Source organism: Garra rufa, chromosome 15, assembly GCF_049309525.1.
Source record: "Garra rufa chromosome 15, GarRuf1.0, whole genome shotgun sequence".
NCBI lineage: Eukaryota > Metazoa > Chordata > Actinopteri > Cypriniformes > Cyprinidae > Garra > Garra rufa.
The window spans coordinates 25,860,564-25,883,356 of record NC_133375.1 but is presented as its reverse complement, the minus strand read 5'-3'; the positions used below and the strand labels follow the sequence as shown (position 1 = coordinate 25,883,356).

Sequence of the window (22,793 nt, the reverse complement as noted above, 5' to 3'; positions counted from 1 at the left end):
AAATTCAATACAGCATGATCACACGTTTTCTTACTGCACTCTTGCGCCACCAATTGTACACGAATTACTACATTCCTTAGCAAATAATAACGTTTGGTTCTTAACAATGAATGCAGGCCAGGATGGGTTGCTCTTTTAAACATTTTATGTAGGTGTGGCGGCGGTCGTTTCCGCCTCTCATTTGTTACAGTAGATGCAGTTGGAAACTTTTCTGTTCGGCACAACACGACACGCGTTCAGTGTCCGGTCTTTACTCAGTTGGATTCAATGGCTGTTGAGGAAGAATCGGACCGCTTCAAACCACCTGTGGACCCTGTGATAACACCTTTTAGAAACGTGTGTGACACGTCCGGGTTAAAGATAACGCAAATTAACGAGAAGGCAACAATATGGCCAAGGTATGATAAAACTTATTTTTTTGAAGGAGAAAAACATTGCTAAGTCTTATAGTGTATTTGTGCGTCAATTGCATTAACAATAGTTTATCCTGTCAATATAACACAGGAGCGAGAAATTATCGTATAATTAGCGGTAGTTGTCAATGGACAGTGTAATTTACATCGCTTTCCTCCATTCACCTTTCTTTACTTTCGCTTCCTGGCAATAGGTGAATACAAACAGAAATCGTCTACTTTGTCTATTCGGACCCTGATAGTTTTTGGTGGATGAGTTCTAGCTAACTATATGTGCGTGTGTGTGTATACAAATACCATTACACTGGTAATACCTTACTGTTACCTCTGTTACTGACTGTATTTACTGTCTACTGACAGTAATCAAATTCTGAGGTCACAGAATGGATGTCCTCTTATACCAGGAGTTCTCAACTCTGGCCCTCGAGGTCATTTTCCTGCAGAGTTTAGCTCCAACCCTAATCAAACACACCTGAACAAGCTAATCAAGCTCTTCATCATTACTAGAAAGTTACAGGCAGGTGAGTTTGATCAAGGTTGGAGGTAAACGCTGCAGGAAAGTGGACCTCAAGGGCCAGAGTTGAGAACCTCTGTCTTATACCATGGTACATCAATATTGACATTCAACAGACAGGTTTGCTTCCTGGCTATAGTTGCAATGAAATGTCTACTTTGTCTCTGCAGTCCCCTGATGAAGTGTTTGATGGATAAGTCCTAACTAACACAAATACATACATACAGTTGAAGTCAAAAGTTTACATACACCTTGCAGAATCTGCAAAATGTTACCAAAATAAGAGGGATCATACAAAGTGCATGTTATTTTTTATTTAGTACTGACCTGAAATAAGATATTTCACATAAAATGCTTCAGAAGGAAAAACGATGCATTAAGAGCCAGGGGTGTAAACTTTTGAACAGAGTGAGGATGTGTACATTTTTCTTATTTAGTACTTCCCTATAAAAGCTACAGAAGATACATGTTCCCCTAAATTTACTCTGATATTCAAATTTAAAAAGTGAGTGTTTAAACCTTCTGTAGTTGTAACTGAGACCCTTAGTTGTTCTCAGTGTGAAAAGATGGATCTCAAAATCATACTGTCTTTGTTGGAAAGGGTTCAAATACACAAAAAAGCTGAAAAATCAAAGAATTTGTGGGACCTGAAGGATTTTTTCTGAAGAACAGTGAGCAGTTTAACTGTTCAGTACAAACAAGGGATTTAAAACAATCATCACTAAAAAACACAGCTGTGGATTATTCAGGTAACAACACAGAATTAACAATCAAGTATATGTAAACTTTTGAACAGGGTAATTTTGTCAGCTATTATTTTGTCTTGTGGGCTATATGTAAACGTCTTTTATATGAAATCTTATTCAGGTCAGTACTCAATAAAAAAATAACATGCATTTTGAACGATTCCTCTAATTTTGGTAAAATAACATTTTGCAGATTCTGCAAGGTGTATGTACACTTTTGACCTCAACTGTACATACATAAGTACATAAATAACCATGGTATTACCAGTGCAATGAGATAGTTAAACAGAATTTTAGTTTGAAAACACTGATACCGTGAAAAATGAATATGGGCTTTCAACAGACATTAAAGTCTAAAAAATAAACACAATTCATTCAAAAATGTTTACAATTGCTAAGAGGTAGTTCTGAATCAGCAGGACAATTCAGACATCCACTCCCAAAAAGATTATATAGACATTTTACAAAGTTAAAGATGTGTCAGAAGTAAGAATCAGTGTTCATTTTTGTTTATTAGATAGGTTGGATGTTTTACAGTAGATCTTTTGAAAGCTTTAAACATCAGAAATGACTGATCATTTTAACTATCCCATGTCATCAAGTGAATATCAGCCTAATTTATTTACCATTTGTAACTCACTGTTGGAAGAGTGAAGCACTTGCTCGAGACCACCAGATTGATGCACTGTTATAACTGTAATGTTCCACCTGCTGCAGGTCACTGGCCAGGACTTGGACCCTGATGCTTCTGCTAGTCACATGTCTTCTCTACTGGTCGCGGATGGCCATGCCAATCTGTGCCGTCACCATGGCAAAGGAATTTGGATGGAGCAAGTCAGAGACTGGCATAGTGCTGGGTGCTTTTTTCTGGGGTTACTGTTTTACTCAGATACTTGGTGGGCATGCTAGTGACAGGTAAGTGTTTTTGTGAAGCGCACAGGTTGTAGATCAGTTATGGAAAGTGGTAGATGTGGATAATGATGAACGTTGTATTTACAGGATAGGAGGAGAGAGAGTACTGCTGCTGTCCACATTCTCCTGGGGCGTGATGACTTCTATCACCCCGCTTCTGGCCAACATTGGACTCCGACCTCTTGTTAGCATGACAGTGACCAGGTTTCTATTGGGTGTAATGCAAGGTGAGAGCACTGTGAGAAAATGTCAAAAAGGGAACAGAAAAATGTGCAGAAAGAATCATACATTGATCTCTATCAACGTGTTAGAACTAGACATTTTCACCAGCAAGTGGAATTGAAAGCTGGGGGCAGTGGCTGTAATTAGTAGGGTGGGTCTAGTTTGATTAGAATCAGCTCACCCTGACTAATTTCAATAGTTTATTAAATGTTTCTATATTTACTCATATTTTTTCTGCCCCTAATGAAGGCTCATTTCCACCACGTGAGAAAAAACATGCTTTGGTACATGACAATTATGACATAAACTGAAATTATTAAAAAAAACAGTTGAAAGTATGACATAATTATGTCATGAAATGTCAAAATTATGACATAGAAAGTCATAATTATGAGATTAAAAAGTATGTCTTTGTCTTAAATCTGACTGGCATACCATTGACTTCTGTGTCATGATGACATAAAATATAATTTAAACTTCTTATTACATAATTATTACTTAGTATGTCATAAATTAGACTATATGTTTTGTAATTATGACATTAATCTTTTTATCTCAAACTTTTCTCATTCTGATTTAATCACAAGTCATAAATGACATTTCATAAATGTCAACTTTTGTCCCAATATTACGGCTTATAATATATTTTAACATTTTTATCACATAATTGTGACTTAGTTTGTCATAATTTAGACTATATGTTTAATAATTATGACATTAACCTTTGTTATACAATTTTTTTATCTCATTCTGCCTTAGTATGTAATATGACTTTTTATTTCATAATTATGAGTTAAAATATAATTTCAATTTCTTTTATCTCAATTTTTTATCTCATAATTCTGACTTAGTATGTCATAATTTAGACTATATATTTCATAATTATAACAATCTTGTTTATCTCATAATTTTTTATCTCATAATTCTGACTTTTTATCTCTTAATGGCTTAGTATGTCATATTTTAGACTTTGTTTTATCTCATTCTGACTTAAAATATAATTTAAACTTCTTATCATATAATTATGACTTAGTATGCCATAATTTAGACTATATGTTTCAGAATTATGACATTAATCTTTTTGACTTAAAATATAATTTAAACGTCTTATCACATAATTATGACTTAGTTTGTCATAGTTTACTTTTTATCTCATTATGACTTAAAATATTATTTAGACTGTTTCATAATTATGACATTAATCTTTTTTATCTCATTATTTTTTAGATATGACTGTCATAAAATCAACTTCTTATCTCATAATTATGACTTAAAATATAATGCAAACTTCTTATCTCATAATTGTGACTTAAAATATAATTTAAATATCTTATTTCATAATTCTGACTTAGTATGTCATAATGTCAACTTTTTATCTCATAATTATGGCTTAAAATATAATAAAACAATTTTGTAACATAATTCTGACTCAGTATGTCACAATTTAGACTATATGTTTCATAATTATTATCTCATAATTATGGCTTAATATATGGTAATTTAGACTTTTGTATCTCATAATTATGACTTAAAATATATTATAAACTTATCACATAATTCTGACTTTGTATGTCATAATTTAGACTAACTTCGTAATTATGACAATCTTTTTTATCTCATAATTTTTTATCTCACAATTCTAACTTAGTATGTCATAAAGTAAACTTTTTATCTCTTAATGGCTTAGTATGTCATAATTTAGACTTTGTTTTGTCTCATTCTGACTTAAAATATAATTTAAACTTCTTATCATATAATTATGATATAATTACTATCATAATTATGACTTAGTATATCGTAAAGTCAAATTTTTATCTCAGAATTCTGACTTAGTATGTCATAATTTAGATTTTTATCTCATAATTATGACTTTAAATATAATTTAAACTTCTTATATGTTTCATAATTATGACAATTTATCTCATAATTATGACTTAGTATGTCATAAAGTCAAAATTTTAACTCATAATTATGACTTTAAATATAATTTAAACTTCTTATCACATAATTATGACTCCCACTATATGCTTCATAATTATGACATCAATTATCTTTTATATCTCATAATTTTTATCTCATAGTCATAATTTTGATGTAGTATATATCATAAAGTCAACTTTTTGTCATAATTATGGCTTAGTATGTATTACTTTAGACATTTTATCTCATAATTATGACTTAAAATATAATTTAAACTTCTTATCATATAATTATGACTTGATAAGTATGCAATGATGTAGACTGTATGTTTCATAATTATGACATTAATCTTTTATCTATGACATTATCTCACATTTTTATCTCATAATTTTGACTATGTCATAAAGTTAACTTTATATCTAATAATTATGCCATAGTAAGTCATAATTTAGATTTTTATGACTTATATCTTAATAATGACTTTTTATCTGATAATTATAGTATCTCATAATTGTGACTTTTTATGTCATACTTTTGTCTTATTTGTTGCCAAAGCATTTTTCTCTTATGAGGCAGAAATGCGCTTCCACAGAAAGTAATTCAAAGTGAGCATAATTTTTATTGTATATCACAGAGTAGTTCTCAGTAGGACTTGATTGTAAGTTTGTTTTATGCTCTCCTTGTTTTTAGGGGTTCACTACCCTTCTCTAGTCAGTATCTGTGCTCAGCGTGTGACGGAAGGAGAGAGAGGTTTATTGATGAGCACTCTGGCCTGTGGGTGCTACCTAGGGTAAAAAATAATACCCAACTAAGAATAATACCAAGTTTTCCCAATCATTCTATTTTTATTCATATTTTTAGTGTAACATAAAACTGATTCATTCTGTTATGCACACACTTATGAAATTGGATACCTTAATTTAGTATTCCATACCATTCATGATTTTGTAAGGTGAGGTGTCTTTCTCTCTTAGGATGATGCTGGTTGGAGGTGTAGGTTCCCTGATGCTGGACTGGTTTGGATGGGGGAGTGTGTTTTATGGAGCTGGTCTCCTTGCTCTTTGCTGGTCCGTTTGTGTATGGAAATGTCTTTTGCATGGTACTTAAACTGCACTTATCTTTATATGATCATTTACAAGTAGCATTGTTCTTGAGATTTTGTACTCTTTCCTGATTGAGTGCTGCTTATTGCTCTGAAGGTCAGAATTTGTATAATTAATTCTCTTAAGAGAAGTCGCAGTGAATCAGAGACAATCAGCATTGGCTTCAGCATTTGTGTTTGCCATAGCAACTGTGTGGATAGAATAATTGCATCTTTTTTTGCCAGTGTTATTTTACAACACCCTGTTTTTAAAAATCTGACTCACCATGCAGCATCATGGAATAAGAGAATTGTGTACTTAGCTCCCTGATAGATCTTAATCATCTCACACTGGTGTTCAGTAATCTTGTTTGTTATATATTAGTGTTAAATGCATCAGTACAGAGTTTGCTGGTTTGTTTTTCACAGGTCCAGATTTTTCTCTCGACTCACTGTGGATGAGTAATAGTTCTGCTTCTGAATCTCCTAGAATCAATTGGCTGAATCTCCTCAGGGAGCCTAGTGTCTGGTGAGGTTCAAAACATCAACATGTCTCTCATTTTACTTTACTTCCACTTATTGTTCCATTGGTATGTCGGGTTTTCCATTTTGAGTTTTGTGTCATTTTCCCTCACGATGACTCATTTTTTTGGATACTCATTTTTATATAGAATGTAAAATGTTACAAACTCAATAAACCTAAAGGGATAGTTCACCCAAAAATTAAAATTTGATGATTATCTGCTTACCCTAGGGCATCCAAGATGTAAGTGACTTTGTTTCTTCAGTAGAACACAAAAGAAGATTTTTAATTAAAAAACAAACACAGACAAAACCCTGCGGCTCGTGACGATACATTGAGGTCTTAAGACATGAAACAATTTATCTGTGCAAGAAACTGAACAGTATTTCTATAATTTTTTTCCTCTGATCCACCGCAATGTCCAACTGTTCTGAGCAAGTTCACAACAGCCGGCACGTGGCGAAGAGCAAGTAACCATAACTTCAGGCTACGTCTACGTCTCTGGATACATTTGAAAACAAAGTTTTCATTTTAAAATGCTCTCTATCTACACTAGTGTTTCCAAGCATTTTCCAAAAGGTTATCATCCACACTTAAACGTAGGAAAACATTAAAAATTTACCTTACTGCGCATGCGTAAAGCCTCCAAAAACTCACTGAGATTATACAGACGGAACAGACATAATAAGTTTTAACGCAATTCTTCTGGTAGAATCATTTTATTTACGGAAATATCTCACCATTCACTGACCCATGTCGCGCTCACTCATATTTTATCTAAAAAGCAGCTGTCGTCATGTTTTGCAGTACAGAAACCGTGAGTAAAGTCATCATTTTAGAACTGTAATATGAAGAGTGAACAAGGTAAATCTCTTTAGCAGCAGTGTGACAGTGAATAGCACGTAACAGGCACAATTACCGGTATAAACACAGATATCTATTGGTACTGGTCTGTGTAAACAATGAGTGACATATACGTGTGACAGATCGTTTCGGCGCATGCATCTACAGAGCATGATGACGCTTCACTTGCCGGCTGTTGTGAACGCACTCAGGACAGTTGGACATTGCGGTGGATCATAGGTAAAAAATTATATAAATACTGTTCAGTTTCTTGCACAGACAGATTGTTTTGTGTGTTAAGACCTCAATGTATTGCCACGAGCCGCAGGGTTTTTTGTGTGTATGTTTTTTTGACTCTCAAAGCCGTGGATCCCATTGACTGCCGTTATAGGACTGACAGACTGCAACGGTTTGAGTTAAAAATCTTTGTTTGTGTTCTGCTGAAGAAACAAAGTCACCTACATCTTGGATGCCCTGGGGGTAAGCAGATAAACATCAAATTTTCATTTTTCAAAAATGAAAATTCTGTCATTAATTACTCACCTCATGTTGTTTCAAAACCGTAAGACCTTTCATCTTCGGAACACAAATTAAGATATTTTTTATGGAATCCAAGAGTTTTTTGACCCTGCATAGACAACAGTGCAACTTACACATTAAAGCAGTAGTGAACAAGCAGCAAAGACTGACACGGAGCAGAAGAATTTGTTGAATAAAGTTATTTTCATTTTCTTTGCGCACAAAAAGTATTCTCGTAGCTTCATAACATTACGGTTGAACCACTGATGGACTGTCACATGGACTATTTTAATGACGTCCTTATTACCTTTCTGGGCCTTGAACTTGTAAGTTGCATTGCTGTCTATGCAGGGTCAGAAAGCTCTCAGATTTCATCAAAAACATCTTAATTTGTCGACATGAGGGTGTGTAATTAATGACAGAATTTTCATTTTGGGGTGAACTATCCTTTTAATTAAAACTTAAATCTTTAAAAAAATGTGTGAGTATTAATGCAAATAGTTGCGTGTGTGTGTGTGTGTGTGTGTGTGTGTGTGTATGTGTGTACCTGGTATTCATCACGTTGTGGGGACCAAATGTCCCCACAAGGATAGCAATACCAGTAGATTTTGACCTTGTGGGGACATTTCTTAGGTCCCCATGAGGAAACAGGCTTATAAATCATGCACAATGAGTTTTTTTGAGGAAGTAAAAGTGTGCACAATCTCCTGTGAGGGCTAGGTTTAGGTATAGGGTAGGTGTAGGGTGATAGAAAATACGGTTTGTACAGTATGAAAACCATTACGCCTATGGAATGTCCCCATAAAACATGTAAGTGTGTGTGTGTGTGTGTGTGTGTGTGTGTGTGTGTGTGTGTGTGTGTGTGTGTGTGTGTGTGTGTGTGTTTGTGTGTTTTAGGGCCATGATCATTGCTCATCTCTGCTTTAGTAGCACACATTACACCCTCATGTCATGGCTACCAACATTCTTCAAAGACATGTTTCCTCATGCCAAGGTATGTTAGCTATTGCCCAATATATTTTAATGGTTGTTTCTTTTATTATTGGTGTTCAAACTTCCAGTGTACTTACCAATAATTGTAATATGTAGTAGTGAAAATATCCAATTCTATATTACTAATGAAAATGTTGAATTATGAGATGGTGTGTGAGTTTTTGTGCATTCAAACAGGCTAGAGGAAGTGTTTTTGATGTTTGTCGTTTGATGTTGTCATTTGTTAAAGCAGTCTCTGTTTTGTTTGATGACAGGATTGGGTGTTTAATGTAATCCCTTGGTTTGTGGCGCTGCCCACTTCACTGTTTGGAGGCTCTATCTCTGATCATCTCATTAGGCAAGGTAAACAAAACCAACACACTCATGGCAACTCATAACTATAAAAATAATTTTATGTTTTTGCGAATTGGTGGCTAATTTGTATGAATTATTGTATCTCATTCACATTCACATTTTCATACAATTTGTTTATTCCACACTGACAATTAGGTTTGATTTGTTTTTGTACAAATCAAAACATATGAATTGATCTCTCTTTTTCTTAACCTTACAGTTACCCTGTAATCCTGATGTTTCTGTCAGTAATTAGTCACATTTTTGTCTTTATGTCAGGCTGTGGGACATCAACTGTAAGGAAACTGATGCAGGTAACACAACATCAGCTATAAGCTTCAACATGCCCTGATATACAATACAATTACATTAACAATTCATATATTGCATTAAAATATATAATCTGTATTGTGTGTCTGTCTGTTTAAAACATGCTTTTGTAGTTCTGTGCAATGGGAGTAGCTGGTGTGTTCATCTTCCTTCTCTGTAAGACAGACAGCTTTATCCAGGCTGTTGCGTGTGTGTCTCTGGCTATTGGACTGTCCACCTTTAATAATAGGTTAGAATGAACTGTCATATTCAAAACATGGTCTTACAGCATTGATTAGCCTATATACATTAGATCTATTAGATCTTTCATGCTCAAACATAAAAGTGTAGAAGATTTAGCCAATCAACAGCTGATTGTATAGTGAAGAAGTAATAAAACAGAGTAACCTGTGTGTGTATTTTCATGTGCAGTGGGGTGTCTGTGAATGTGCATGACCAGGCACCATCATGTGCAGGAGCCCTGTTTGGTGAGTCCACCTCTTGCTGGAATATCTAATTTTATTCTGTTTTCATTAAACACAATAATAGTTTGTTCTAAATATATTGCTCTTTTTCTTACAGGGGTTATGAACACATGTTCTGCTTTTACTGGTGGGTTATAATTCTTTTTCTGTAATGGATTAAATTACATTGTCCTCACTGGACACAAAAATGAAAATTCTGTCATTAATTACTCACCCTCATGTTGTTCATGTTTGGAACACAAATTAAGATATTTTTGATGAAATACGAGAACTTTCTGACCCTGCATAGACAACAGCACATTTAAGGCCCATAAAGGTAGTAAGGACATTGTGAAAATAGTCCATGTGACATCAGTGGTTCAACCTTAATTTTATGAAGCTGCGAATCATTTTGTGCGATCTCAGTTTTCGCCACTTGTTTATAAGAGTGCCAATACATTCTGACGTAGAACACGGATACGCAGTGCCTTGTTTACAAGCAAAGGAAGATGCACGCTGTACATAAAAGAGTATTTGTAAACATGTTTGAAGATTTCCACAGAGTGGATGACTTGCAATTTTTTGCCCAGCCTTACTTATTCAAACCAGAATATACAGATAATGAATTAAGAAAGATGGACGTTCTACATCAGAACCCTGGCTCATGCATCTGAAATTGTTGAATAAATTTGTTACTTTTGTTTTCTTTGTGCACAGAAAGTATTCTCGAAGCTTCATAACATTACAGTTGAACCACTGATGTCACATGGACTAAATCTCCTCACTAAATTTCTGGGCCTTGAACGTGGTAGTTGAGTTGCTGTCTATGCAGGGTCAGAAAGCTCTCGGATTTCAACAGAAATATCTTAATTTGTGTTTTGAAGATGAACGAAGGTCTTATGGGTTTAGAACAACATAAGAGTGAGTAATTAATGATAGTTATAATTTTAATGTCCTCTTATGCTTGTGGAAGGAGTATTGAAATATTTTCATAGGTCAGTGTACACAATATTATTTCTATTTTATAGTAAATGAAATACAAATAGTGAAAGTGATCTAAAATTTAAGTGATCTGTTTTTAATCTGAAAATTTTAACATAAAAGTCATAATTATGGCGTAAATTAAAATTATGACAAAAATAGAAACATGACAAAATAATTACATGACAATAATAACTTACTTTTTATTTCATAACTCTTTGACAGAATTTAGACATTTATCTTCTATCAATTTTGACTATACATAGCAATAATTTACTTCTATATCATAATTTAGACGTTTAATCTCATAAGTAAAGGTTATAGTTTACCTAAAAAATTTAATTCTGTCATTAATTACTCACTCTCATGTCATTCCAAACCCCTAAGAGTTTTGGAACACAAATTAAGATATTTTTGGTGAAATCCAAGAGCTTTCTGACCCTGCAAGGCAAGGCAAGATAGCAAAGCATCGTGGTACTTTTGCAATGGCGAATTTGTTGAATAGGTTTGTTATTTTTGTTTTCTTCACGCACAAAAAATATTCTCATAGCTTCATAAAATTAAGGTTGAACCACTGATGTCACATGAACTATTTTTAACAATGTCCTTGCTTTCTATGGAGAGTCAGAAAGCTCTCAGATTTCATTAAGAATATCTTAATTTGTGTTCTGAATATGAACAAGGATCTTATGCGTTTGGGTGCGTAATTAATGACAGAATTTTTTATATTTGGGTGAACTAACCCTTTAAGATTTAGTATGTGATAGTTTTGACTGTTTGTAACCATTAAAACTTTTTATATCATAGTTACAACTCTTTTTTCATAATCTGGACTTTTTTTTATTATAGTATGTCAAATAAGAGCCCCTTGTCTTATTCTCTTTGTACTGTATTTCAAAGGTTTGCTGTTGGTGTCCTTGTCGGGCTACATGATCGAGATCACAGGTTCCTGGGTGAATGTGTTCTCAGTCCTGGCTCTGGTGAATGTCATTGGTGTCACCATATTCATCGTGCTTGGTGAAGCAAAGCGAGTTGATCAGGTCGATCAGCCTCAGATCATCTCAACATCATGTTGAAAACATTTCGTTTTTTATCAGAGACATATTGGGGTTTCCTTATTTGTCATTTGTAACAAATGGATTGAAACTCCCCAACACTTTTATTTTATATAATGTTTCAGAGGGTATTTATTAATATAAACGTATATTCAAACATTTAGCAGGGCTGGTTGAAAATAATGCAGTGAAACGTTTTATGTTTTGTATAAGAAATATTTATCTAAAATATAAACTTAATTTAATCTGAAATATGTGAAACGCTAAGACAACTGTCATTCCACTAATGTGATCAGAGTAATTAAACTGTCTCAGTCTAAAGTGTTTCTGCCTACAAATGATTCGATGCAAGTTCTTTCACTCACCAGAAGGTGGTGACAGAAGACAATTTGGGCTGAATGATTTCATGAAAAATCACAAATCAATATGAAACATTAAGGGTCTTTACAAACAGTATTAAAAATTTGTTAACTACCATTCTTTAAACACACATGCCATTAAGTAATATAAGGATTAATGTATTGTTTTCTAAGCTAAATCCTCTCGATGACAGTGAAGACCCCTACAAGGGGAGATGCGCACGTCGTTGCGGTGATGTCACGGGTGGGCGGAGCCGAGCGAGATCTGCTGCATCTGGTACACTTACGTGATCGCGCGGTTCCCGGGGATGCAACCACAAATTTAACATCGGTTTCGTTAACGCACAGAAATTAAATCACGACGCCGGGGCCGACGAGACGGTAAGCGGTGCATGCGTTGAAACCACGTTACACCTTATGAAAAAACGCATTTTGCCTACTCCTTTGATTTATCAGTGGGCTTGGGAGAATCGGTCTTATGTGGTGTAACGGGAGCGCAAGCTAACAGGCCAGAGAATATGGATGCTGGAGCTCAAAGCAAACCAAAGCACTGGGGCCCTTCCTGGTGATGCAGAAGCGAAGCAAGTCAGAGACTAACAGTAAATCCTTTCCGTTTGGTGCTATTTAAGAAATCTATTAACACAGCAGATCGCAATCAGCATTTTGAAGGGCAGGAAAAAAATGTGTCATTGCCGTTTATTCAGCAAATTGCCCCTCCTCAGCTTTATAATATGAATGAATGAATCATATTTGTACGTTCTCTTGTCAACATTGTATTTGACTAGAGATACCGTGATATGGACACACAGTGCGACATTTCTTATTTCAGACTGAATAGCGCAGTTGCGTGTCGATCTGTAAACTGTAGGGATGGGAATCGTGCGGAATTTAACGATTACGAATCCGTTTCCTCACCCTGGGGTTCGGTTGTTTTGTTGCCAAGTAATAAAATAATTTAAGCTTTCAATAGAACAGAGACGATTAAATTAGAAATGAGATACGTGTACACGTTTTAATAGCATTTCACAGAATTTTAAAAGCAGAACAAAGCAGTTTTATTGGCCCTATTTTTCTTTGGTAAATTGGTAACATATCTATACAATTAATTTATTTGCTTTATAAAATACTAGGCTACTTAACTACACGTTTTCATTTGAATAACCAGTTATTCAGATGTAAGTTTTAGTCTTTAGTGTCGCTTGTGTTGGAGTGTCTAAAAGAACCGACTCAAAAGAGTCATTCGTCCAGGAATCGATCGAGTCGGTTCTTAGAATCCCTAACAATGCGCGTTCACGAACCGCCAACGAAATATACCTATTATTACTGCGTACTAGCTTTGTCCCAAAATCTTGTGAGCTGTGAACCCAGGCGCCTTTGCTAGGGATCCAGGGTGGGTCTCTTTGAAAGTTTCATGGAACGGTATGAGGCTGAATGCAGCCAGGCCATTTCTTCAGCTTCTGAATCCTCATGATGCTTCTGGAAAATGTGCAGCCATTACACACAACATTTGTAATACTAAGGATTTGTGTTTTTCTTTTATCCTGTAGAGATCATTAACATCTACATTAGCAGTCAAAGGTTTTTACCAGTCAGTAAGATTTTTAATGTTTTTTAAAGAAGTCTCTTCTGCTTCAAAGCCTGATTTTATTTGATCCAAAGTACAGCAAAAACAGAATTTTGAAATATTTGTACTATTTAAAATTTGGATATATTTCAAAATGTAATTTATTCCTGTGATTTCAAAGCTGAATTTTAGCATCATTACTCCAGTCACATGATCCTCCAGAAAGCATTGTAATATTCTGATTTGCTGCTCAAAAACATTATTATTATTATTATGTTAAAACCAGCTGAGTAGAATGTTTTCAGGTTTCTTTGTTGAATAAAAAATTCAGAAGAACAGCATTTATTTAAAATAGAAATCTTGTGTAACATTATAAATGTCTTAATCATCACTTTTGATTAATGTAAAGCATCCTTGCTAAACAAAAAAAAATTATTTCTATAATTTCTCAAAAAATTGTACTGACTCCAAGCTTTTGAGTGATGTAGTGCATAATGTTACAAAAGCTTTTCATTTTAGATAAATGCTGATCTTTGGTGAAATGCTGAAAAAATACTCAACAGCATATTAGAATGATTTCTGAAGGATCATGTGACACTGAAGACTGGAGTAATGATGCTGAAAATTTAGTTTTGCACCAAATCTACTATTACATTTTTCAAACTGATCTGACACACACAAATGCCCAAATATCTTCATTTGAGAAGTCTCTCTTTCTTCCTGAGGAGCCTTGAAAGCTTGTCTGAATTATTAGGGTCTGGCAGTGCTGAGTAAACTATCTGAGGTACTACAGTCAGCTGAGGAAAGCTTATTGTGGTGTACAAGATTGATTTGACACAAACCCAGGCCTCTCCAGACATGATGAGACAAGCAAGCACATGGAGACAGATTAACACTTGCTTTATTGTTCCACTGATATGAAACCGTGTTAGTATTTGTATTTCATGTCCTTTGGTACACCATAGTCTACACATGACAATATGGATTTGATTAATTCACGAGACGACACTTGTAAAAATCCGTCATCACCCTGCTAGGTTGTGAATATGACATCTGCTGGAAACGGAATCCTGTGATATCCTGTGGTATCGATTTTGTCAACACGAAAGAATCAGCTGACAGGGAAAGTGTGAGTCAGCTGGTGAATCATAAGTAATGCTTATGATCTTTAGAGAGTGCTAGTTATGTCATTATTACAGTAGTAATGAAGGATTTGTTTAAAATAACTGCTCTCCTGTAAGTATGATATTCATTGTTGTTTTGGCCCTTTATGCAGTCTTTAAAAAACCCAGCTGATCTGTTTTGTCTCTAAGTTGAAGTATTGATCTGAAATCCATTTAAACTACTAATTATCTTGAGTGGGTTTGGTGTTTAAACCTCAAACTATGATCTAGAGAATATCGGACATGTTCTCTCTGCCTGTCTTCTGTTCATCTGATAATGTGTTTTCTGTGTCCTCTGAGGCAAATTTATAATCAGTACATATTTAGCAACTTTAGGGGAGATTTTATTGGTTAGATTTAATCAAAAAACAGCTTTGGAATTTCTGTTTTCTCCTTAAATCTTTGAAATTTGGTTCTGTTTTCTGAAATAAAACCTCATTTCAGTTTAAGAATATTTCAACTTTATCCAAAATGGTAACTTAGCCACGTATGATGATTAAACGATGCAAATGAGGATCCATGATTGTTTTTGCTTAAGATGAAGGTCATTTGACATTAGGTCAGAGTTTTGTATTACTAACATGCAGCATGTTTTGTGTTTATTCAGATTGTTGAGGACCTGATTTGCCATGGCTGAACATCAGAGGCAGCGTACTCTCTCCACCTCTGGAGAATCACTCTATCATGTGCTGGGTGTTGACAAACTGGCCACTGTCGATGACATCAAGAAGTCATACAGGTGAGTCTTGAGAGCTCCGTAATTTCCCCCAGCAGCCCTGTGCTGCGTTCGGCTCTGTATCATTTCACTTTTACTGCTGTTGCTGGCTGGAGGTTTCATCAGATGTTTATAAGCTAAATGCAGCACACAGCAATGTGGAACCCTGCAGCTCAATAAAACTAAGTGCATTCAGGGACCGTTTGCCATGCACAGTTTTAGCCTACCCTAGGACTATGCGAAAGTAATGAATCTCATTATGAAGTGTTTTTTAAAGCGATCCCACGGTGTGAGACTTTCATGATACGATAACCTGGGAATATCACAGCATTGCTATCGTTGTGTTTTGCATTAATGATGTTTCATGTTTCTCAGTACCATATTGACATTTAGTTTGTTAGGATAGGACAATATTTAGCCGAAATACAACTATTTGAAAATCTGGAATCTGAGGGTGCAAAAAAATCCAAATACTGAGAAAATCGCCTTTAAAGTTATCCAAATGAAGTTCTTAGCTATGCATATTACTAATCAAAAATTAAGTTTTGATATATTTATGGTACGAAATTGACTAAATATCTTCATGGAACATGATCTTTACTTAATATCCTAATGATTTTTGGTGATAATTTTGACCCAAACAATGTATTTTTGCCTATTGCTACAAATTATACCCGTGCTACTTAACACTGCTTTTGTGGTCCACATATGTTGATACAAACAAAACTAATTTTTTTATTATGTCTAAACACCAAAATCTGAATGCATTTGATGTAGTTTGTGTGCCCTTTTTTATCTTTTAAAGGAAATTGGCATTGAAATATCACCCTGACAAGAATCCTGAAAACCCAGAGGCAGCTGATAAGTTTAAAGAGATAAACAATGCCCATGCCATCCTTAACGATCCAACAAAGAGAAACATCTATGACAAGTATGGCTCTCTGGGACTTTATGTGGCCGAACAGTTTGGAGAAGAGAACGTCAACACTTACTTTGTCCTGTCCAGCTGGTGGGCAAAGGTAAGACTCTTTTTTTCTGGCTGGATTTAATGTAAGTAGGACTGTCACTAATGATTATTTTAGTAATTGAGTAATTGGTTGATTTTGACAATTAATCAAGTAATCTGATAATTGTCGTATATATATATATATATTTTTTTTGTGGTAGTAAAAATAGACCTAACCAAACAATAGCATTTAAAATGACTTTAAATACATGTTTAAAAGCAATGAGGCGATTATAATTAGTTAAAATAAAGTATTATTGAACAAAACTGTTAAAATACATAATGTATTATAAAAAATATCATGATTTGGTACTCAAGAAACATTTGACAGTAATTTCAAATGTTTTATTCCACTCTAATTTGTTGCTCTCTGTCTCCCCCTACAGGCTCTGTTTATTTTCTGCGGCCTGGCTACAGGCTGCTACTTCTGCTGTTGCCTGTGCTGTTGTTGTAACTGCTGCTGTGGAAAGTGTAAACCACGGCCACCTGAGGGACAGGAACAGGAATTCTATGTCTCCCCTGAGGACTTAGAGGCCCAACTGCAGTCCGATGAGAGAGGTTAGATATGTGTTGTATGCACGTAACATGCCACCTATAAAGGGATAGTTTACCAACAAAAAAAATTCTGTCATTAATTACTCACCCTCATGTTGTTCCAAACCTGTAAAGGTGCGTTCACACCGGACGCGACTTGCGCGGAAAAAACGCGCTATTCGCGCGTAGTTGAAAGCTTGAACATTTGAGTTTACTCGCGCCAATCGCGCGTTAAAATTCGCGTCATTCGCGCGTGACATTTTCTTCACAACAGACGCGAATTCGCGTCAAGGGAGGGGCTTCTGCCACTCGTCAGCGGGAAAGTAGGTGAATGAGCTCAATTTGCCAGCTTTAGCTTGCTTGTAGTCTCAATATGTATGTATATGTAGGTCAAATTGAGTAAAGAGCGTTTTTTAAAACTAACCAGATTGTCCGACCTCTTCACTCACTTTATTCCTAGCAAGATCCCTTTTATTCCTGTTTCTACAAAAGTCCAAAGATGTATCGTACAGCTCCGAGGAACCACAGACAGCAACGGTGATTTTGTCCGCCATTGTTGTTTCGGATTTCTGCCTCCGTCACTACTAGAGCAAGCTCCTGATTGGTTAACGCGGCGCGGATTTTCGCCAAAGTTCAGATTTTTGAACTCGCGCGAATGGCGCGGCAATCGCTTGAAACGCTCAATGCACGCCGCGCCATTCGCGCGTTTCGCGCCGCCTCCTTCGCGCGTTTCGCGCCGCAGGATGGCTATTTGCGTCTTTGCATTGACTTAACATGTAAATCACTCGCGCTTGCCGCTTCATTCGCGCCCGGTGTGAACGCACCTTAAGACCTTTGTTCATTATCCTTAAAATAGTTCATGTCACTTCTGTGGATCAACCGTAATTTTCCATGGTAGTTGCGTTGCTGTCTATTCAGGGTCACAAAGCTCGTGGATTTCATCAAATATATCTTAATTTGTGTTCTGAAGATCAGCGAAGGTCTTACGGGTTTGGAACCACATGAGGGTGAGTAATTAAAGGGATAGTTCACCCAGAAATGAAACTTTGATGTTTATCTACGTAAAACACAAACCAAGATTTTTAACTCAAACCGTTGCAGTCTGTCAATCATATAATAGCAATCAATGGGACCCACGGCTTTGAGAGCCAAATAAACATACACAGACAAAACCAAATTAAACCCTGCTGCTCTTGACGATACATTGAAGTCTTAACACACAAAACAAAAGACAGGACAGTAGGACACTACGGTGGATCAGAGGTAAAAAATTATATAAATACTGTTCAGTTTCTTGCACTGACCGATTGTTTTATGTCTTAAAGGGGTCATCGGATGCCCATTTTCCACAAGTTCATATGATTCTTTAGGGTCTTAATAAAAAGTCTCTAATATAGTTTGGTTAAAAATTCTCAATAGTAGTGTAAAAAAACACCCTTTTAACTCAAAACCAGCTCTGCAAAATATCAGCTCATTTTATCGCATGAGCCCATTAAATGCAAATGAGCTCTGCTTGCCCCGCCCCTCTCTGCTGAGGGATTACGAGCTGTAATGTTTACTTTAGCTGCATTTAGCTGCGTTTATCAGCGAAACTTGCCAACAGGCACATTATTAAGAAAGGCCATTTGCAAAGATGCATAAAAACCCTTATACTTAATTCTGCTGAGGGTGAAGCTGCATCACGAATGATTCGCACGAACATAGATGCATATGTAGATCGGGATCGGCGCTTTCCTTTTAAAAACGAAAGTAACATTGTCCTCTGCCTCTTAAGTAGCTCAGATGTCGGGAGTAAATGACTACTGCTATTTTCATTATTACATCCAACAACAGAACACCTCAATTGCTCAATTAGAGTCTTCCTCTGCACCTCAGTCGACACAATGGCAATCGTATTCAGATTGTTTCAGCTCGGTGAGGGTGGGTCTAAGGTAAGGTGCTCGTGTCAATCAACTGTTTCGTCACAACGACAAGAAGCTGAGAATGACCTGATTTTAAAAAGGGGATATTACTTTTAAAGATTAAAAAAATACCGCAGGGTGGATTTTTATCATTGTAGGGTGGTTGTGTACACAAACTGCCAACACACATTAATGTTCAAACAACATGTAAAAGTTAGTTTTTCATCCGATGACCCCTTTAAGACCTCAGTGTATCGTCACATACCGCAGGGTTTAATTTGGTTTTGTCTGTGTATGTTTTTTTGACTTTCAAAACCGTGGGTCCCATTGACTGCCATTATATGATTGACAGACCGCAACAGTTTCTTCGTTTGCGTTCTACTGAAGAAACAAAGTCAATTTAATAATTTTCATTCTCTTTAATGACTGAATTTTCATTTTTAGGCGAACTATCCCTTTAAACAGCCTCTTTATGTTTAAACCATGATTTCCTGTTGAAATCTTTCTGCAGAGGCAGGTGGAGGTGAGCCCATCGTGATGCAGCCCTCGTCTGCCACAGAAACCACGCAGCTAACGTCTGACGGTTACCATACTACTTACCACACCGACACCGGCTTCAATTAAACGCCCAATCTCTTCACCTTCACCCTGTGGATTGTCTCTCACCACTCTGCGCCATCTCTCCGAGAGGAAAAAAAAATGAATGGAAAGAATCCTTCAACTACAACTAAAAAAGCCTGTTTTTGAGAGGAGAAAAGCCAGCGATGGAGCTGAAATCGTTAGCGTATCCTGTCCCTTGTTCACTCACCACTTCTATCCCCCACACAAGAGTGGCTCACATCCGCCTCACCGTACCGTAGCTTAAAAAACGAGCTTAAGAAAAAAGATAAAAATGATCCTGTCGTTTACCCTGATCTCTTTGTTGCCTTTGACCTCCGATCTTGCCTTCCACTCGTTCCCTCGCTCCTCCAGCCAGATTTGCTCGTCGTCCTGTGGCATGCACTGTTCCTTGACTCCGTTTAATGAAATTTTCGCAGTTTTTGCTCTATTTATTGACATGAAATGTTCGTTCCCATTTATAAGTACTTGAGTGTGGTTTAAAGTCGACTCCGTGAACTTGCCATAGGTGTTCAAGACTAGTGCAACTGCGCTGAGAAACAGCAGGAATATTTTTCATTTTTAAAGTCTCAATATTCAGTTTGCATACCTCACCAATTTGAATCTTTTGTGTTCCTGTAGGCAATTTTATCTGCTTTATGTCACAATATTAAGTCTCAGTTTTGAAATTCACAGTCGACATTAATTGGGTTATTTAGCTTCGCTTTGTTTATCCATAAGTAGTGTTTTTTTTTTTCATTAGTTTTGTTTTTTTCTGAGAGAGAGAGATACAAATGATGCAACTGGTAATATGCCATTTCTACTTAGTATTTACATATTTACATCTGGGTGTTGGTGTTCCTGTCTTATTCTGAGGACCGTTTTCAACAAGCTGAGCCAAACTTAGGACTCTTCTCTATATATGGAATGGATTTATCTGTCATCTCTGTGTAGTGTGTAGGTTGTTCGTTGATGTACGATAACATGTTTGGCCTCTCAGCTTTGGTCTTAGTGTTAAGCTCAATTTGGCCCAGTTGTGTCTCTTTTCTCTCATCTAAAGGGAATCGTGAACGCAATCTGACGTAAACTCCGGTAGTGTCATATCACAGTGAGTGTGTACGTAAGGTGGAAACTGTAACAGATAAGACATTTTTATATAGATATACAATCTACACACATCACGTGTATGTACCATATATGTATATTTTGGTCATTTTTATATTTTAGTTGTTGCCGCAAGATTGTTCGTGACTGTGGTAATGGCCTTTTGTGGTCACTTGAGTCTCCCTATGCCAAGATATACTGTCTTTTGTGAGAAAAATATTTTGAAGACATTAATTCATGAGCGGTAGCCATTTATGATTTATTTATTATGTTTTTTTAACACTGTAAGCATCTAGATACATGTTCGAAGTCCAATCTCAAAAGCCTGAAGGGTCAAAATATACACTGCCATTCAAAAGTTTAGGGTCAGTAATTTTTTTTAATGTTTTTTAAAGAAGTCTCTAATGCTCATCAGTTCAAGTTCTATTTATTTGATCAAAAATATAAAATTAAAAAGTGATATTATGAAAAAATATAAATATAAGCTGAATTTTCAGCATCATTACTTCAGAAATTATTCTAATATGCTGATTTATTATCAATGTTGGAAACAGTTGTGCTGCTTAACATTTTTTTTGGAGCCTGTGATACTTTTTTCATGATTCTTTGATGAATAAAACGTTAAAAAGAACAGCATTTATTAAAAATATACATTGTTTTATAACAACATAAGTCTTTACTTCTTAAAGTGCAATAATACTTTACATATACAGTTTTTTCTGTATTTCTAGTCAAATGAACGCAGTCTTGATGAGCAGAAAAGACTTCTTTGAAAAACATTAAAAAATCCAAAACTTTTGAATGGCTGTCTATAAATTTTACATAAATAAAAGAAAGCCTGTTTTTAGGACATTTATGTAACATGTCCAGATTTTTTAAAATGAAAATGAAAATTTATTTCGCTAACTTAATTATTTAGCATTTAAAAAAATAGTTTGTTATTACAGTAGTGGTCATGGGATTTTTCTCTACGCTAATATTCTTAATTGACATAAAAATAATACATAAAACCTAGTCCTGAAAAAACAGTTTTTTTTCACAGTGACTATGTGGGAGATTTTTTCTTGGCAGTTGCGCTTTCCTTCATTTTGTCAAGTCTTTATGATAAGATAAGATAAGATAAACTTTATTGTCCCGAAGGAAATTCATATTGGACATGTTTTGAAGATTATGTGAGCAGCTAAGGTTTAATGCTATAACATTAGCATTTGTTTGATAGATTCTGCTCTAAGCAGCCTCAGAGATGTGGCATTATTCCTCAAAAGATTAACCTAAACCATTAACTATTTTTGTGTCATATAGCCTAGTTATGTGATAGGGTCATGAAACTTCATTGTTTTGCTCCTGGTTATGTTTACGCTTGTGAATTAGATGGTGTGTGTGGCTAAAAGGGTCTTAGTCGCCTCAGTACACACGGTCAGTTCCCTCTTCAAGTACAACTGAAAGTGCTTTATTAACCTTCTTATACCAAACCTGATTTTCTCCAATTACAAACACTAAGATGACCATCAATGCCATATTAACTCGTGCTTTTTACTCAGACATCCTTCACTGCCTGCGTACGTGGGCAGGTCTGAATTTTGTTTGTCATCTGTCTGTTCTTATTTTCCATCTTAGCTCTAACTGGAGCGTAATATAAATGTCACCAGCCATGTTCATTCACTCTGTCTAGTTACTCCATAAAGGCCAATGATTTTTCATTGAATTGTTTACATTTCATTATGGAGTACAATAGTATCTTCAGTCACTATCTGCTCTCTTTCTCCTCTCTCTCTTGCTCTCTTTCTCATTCCCTCGTTCCCAATGCTCTAGATGGTTTTTAATGGATGTTAGCCTCTGTGGTCTTTTTTCCTGTGCATTTATCTGTATCAGAACTGCTCTCGTATAAAGAGTATGGCTTAGTCATTAATTAAAATGTTGGATTTTACGTTGAATGAACCTTGCTTAAAGGAGAAAAAATAAAATATACTGGAGAAAAGTGGTCAGGAAATTGTTGCATATTACGTCTTCAGAAAGAAGAGA

At 35.6% G+C, this 22,793-nt stretch overlaps 2 protein-coding genes across 2 annotated transcripts; both read left to right on the top strand.

The window, feature by feature from the left end:
- Positions 1-207: 207 nt before the first annotated feature.
- slc17a9a (solute carrier family 17 member 9a) lies at positions 208-12,143 on the top strand. Its single transcript, XM_073819078.1, has 13 exons — positions 208-398; positions 2,391-2,588; positions 2,673-2,812; positions 5,418-5,517; positions 5,702-5,826; positions 6,238-6,337; positions 8,591-8,687; positions 8,941-9,028; positions 9,299-9,333; positions 9,463-9,578; positions 9,761-9,816; positions 9,911-9,940; positions 11,674-12,143. The coding sequence occupies exons 1-13, from the start codon at positions 268-270 to the stop codon at positions 11,847-11,849; spliced, it is 1,392 nt and encodes a 463-aa protein (XP_073675179.1). The 5' UTR covers positions 208-267; the 3' UTR covers positions 11,850-12,143.
- Positions 12,144-12,435: 292 nt separating this feature from the next.
- On the top strand, positions 12,436-21,870 carry dnajc5aa (DnaJ (Hsp40) homolog, subfamily C, member 5aa). The gene is made up of 5 exons (XM_073819028.1): positions 12,436-12,568; positions 15,522-15,653; positions 16,435-16,648; positions 17,022-17,193; positions 19,582-21,870. Exons 2-5 carry the CDS (start codon positions 15,544-15,546, stop codon positions 19,692-19,694), a joined length of 609 nt encoding a protein of 202 aa, XP_073675129.1. The 5' UTR covers positions 12,436-12,568; positions 15,522-15,543; the 3' UTR covers positions 19,695-21,870.
- The last annotated feature ends 923 nt before the right edge of the window (positions 21,871-22,793 follow it).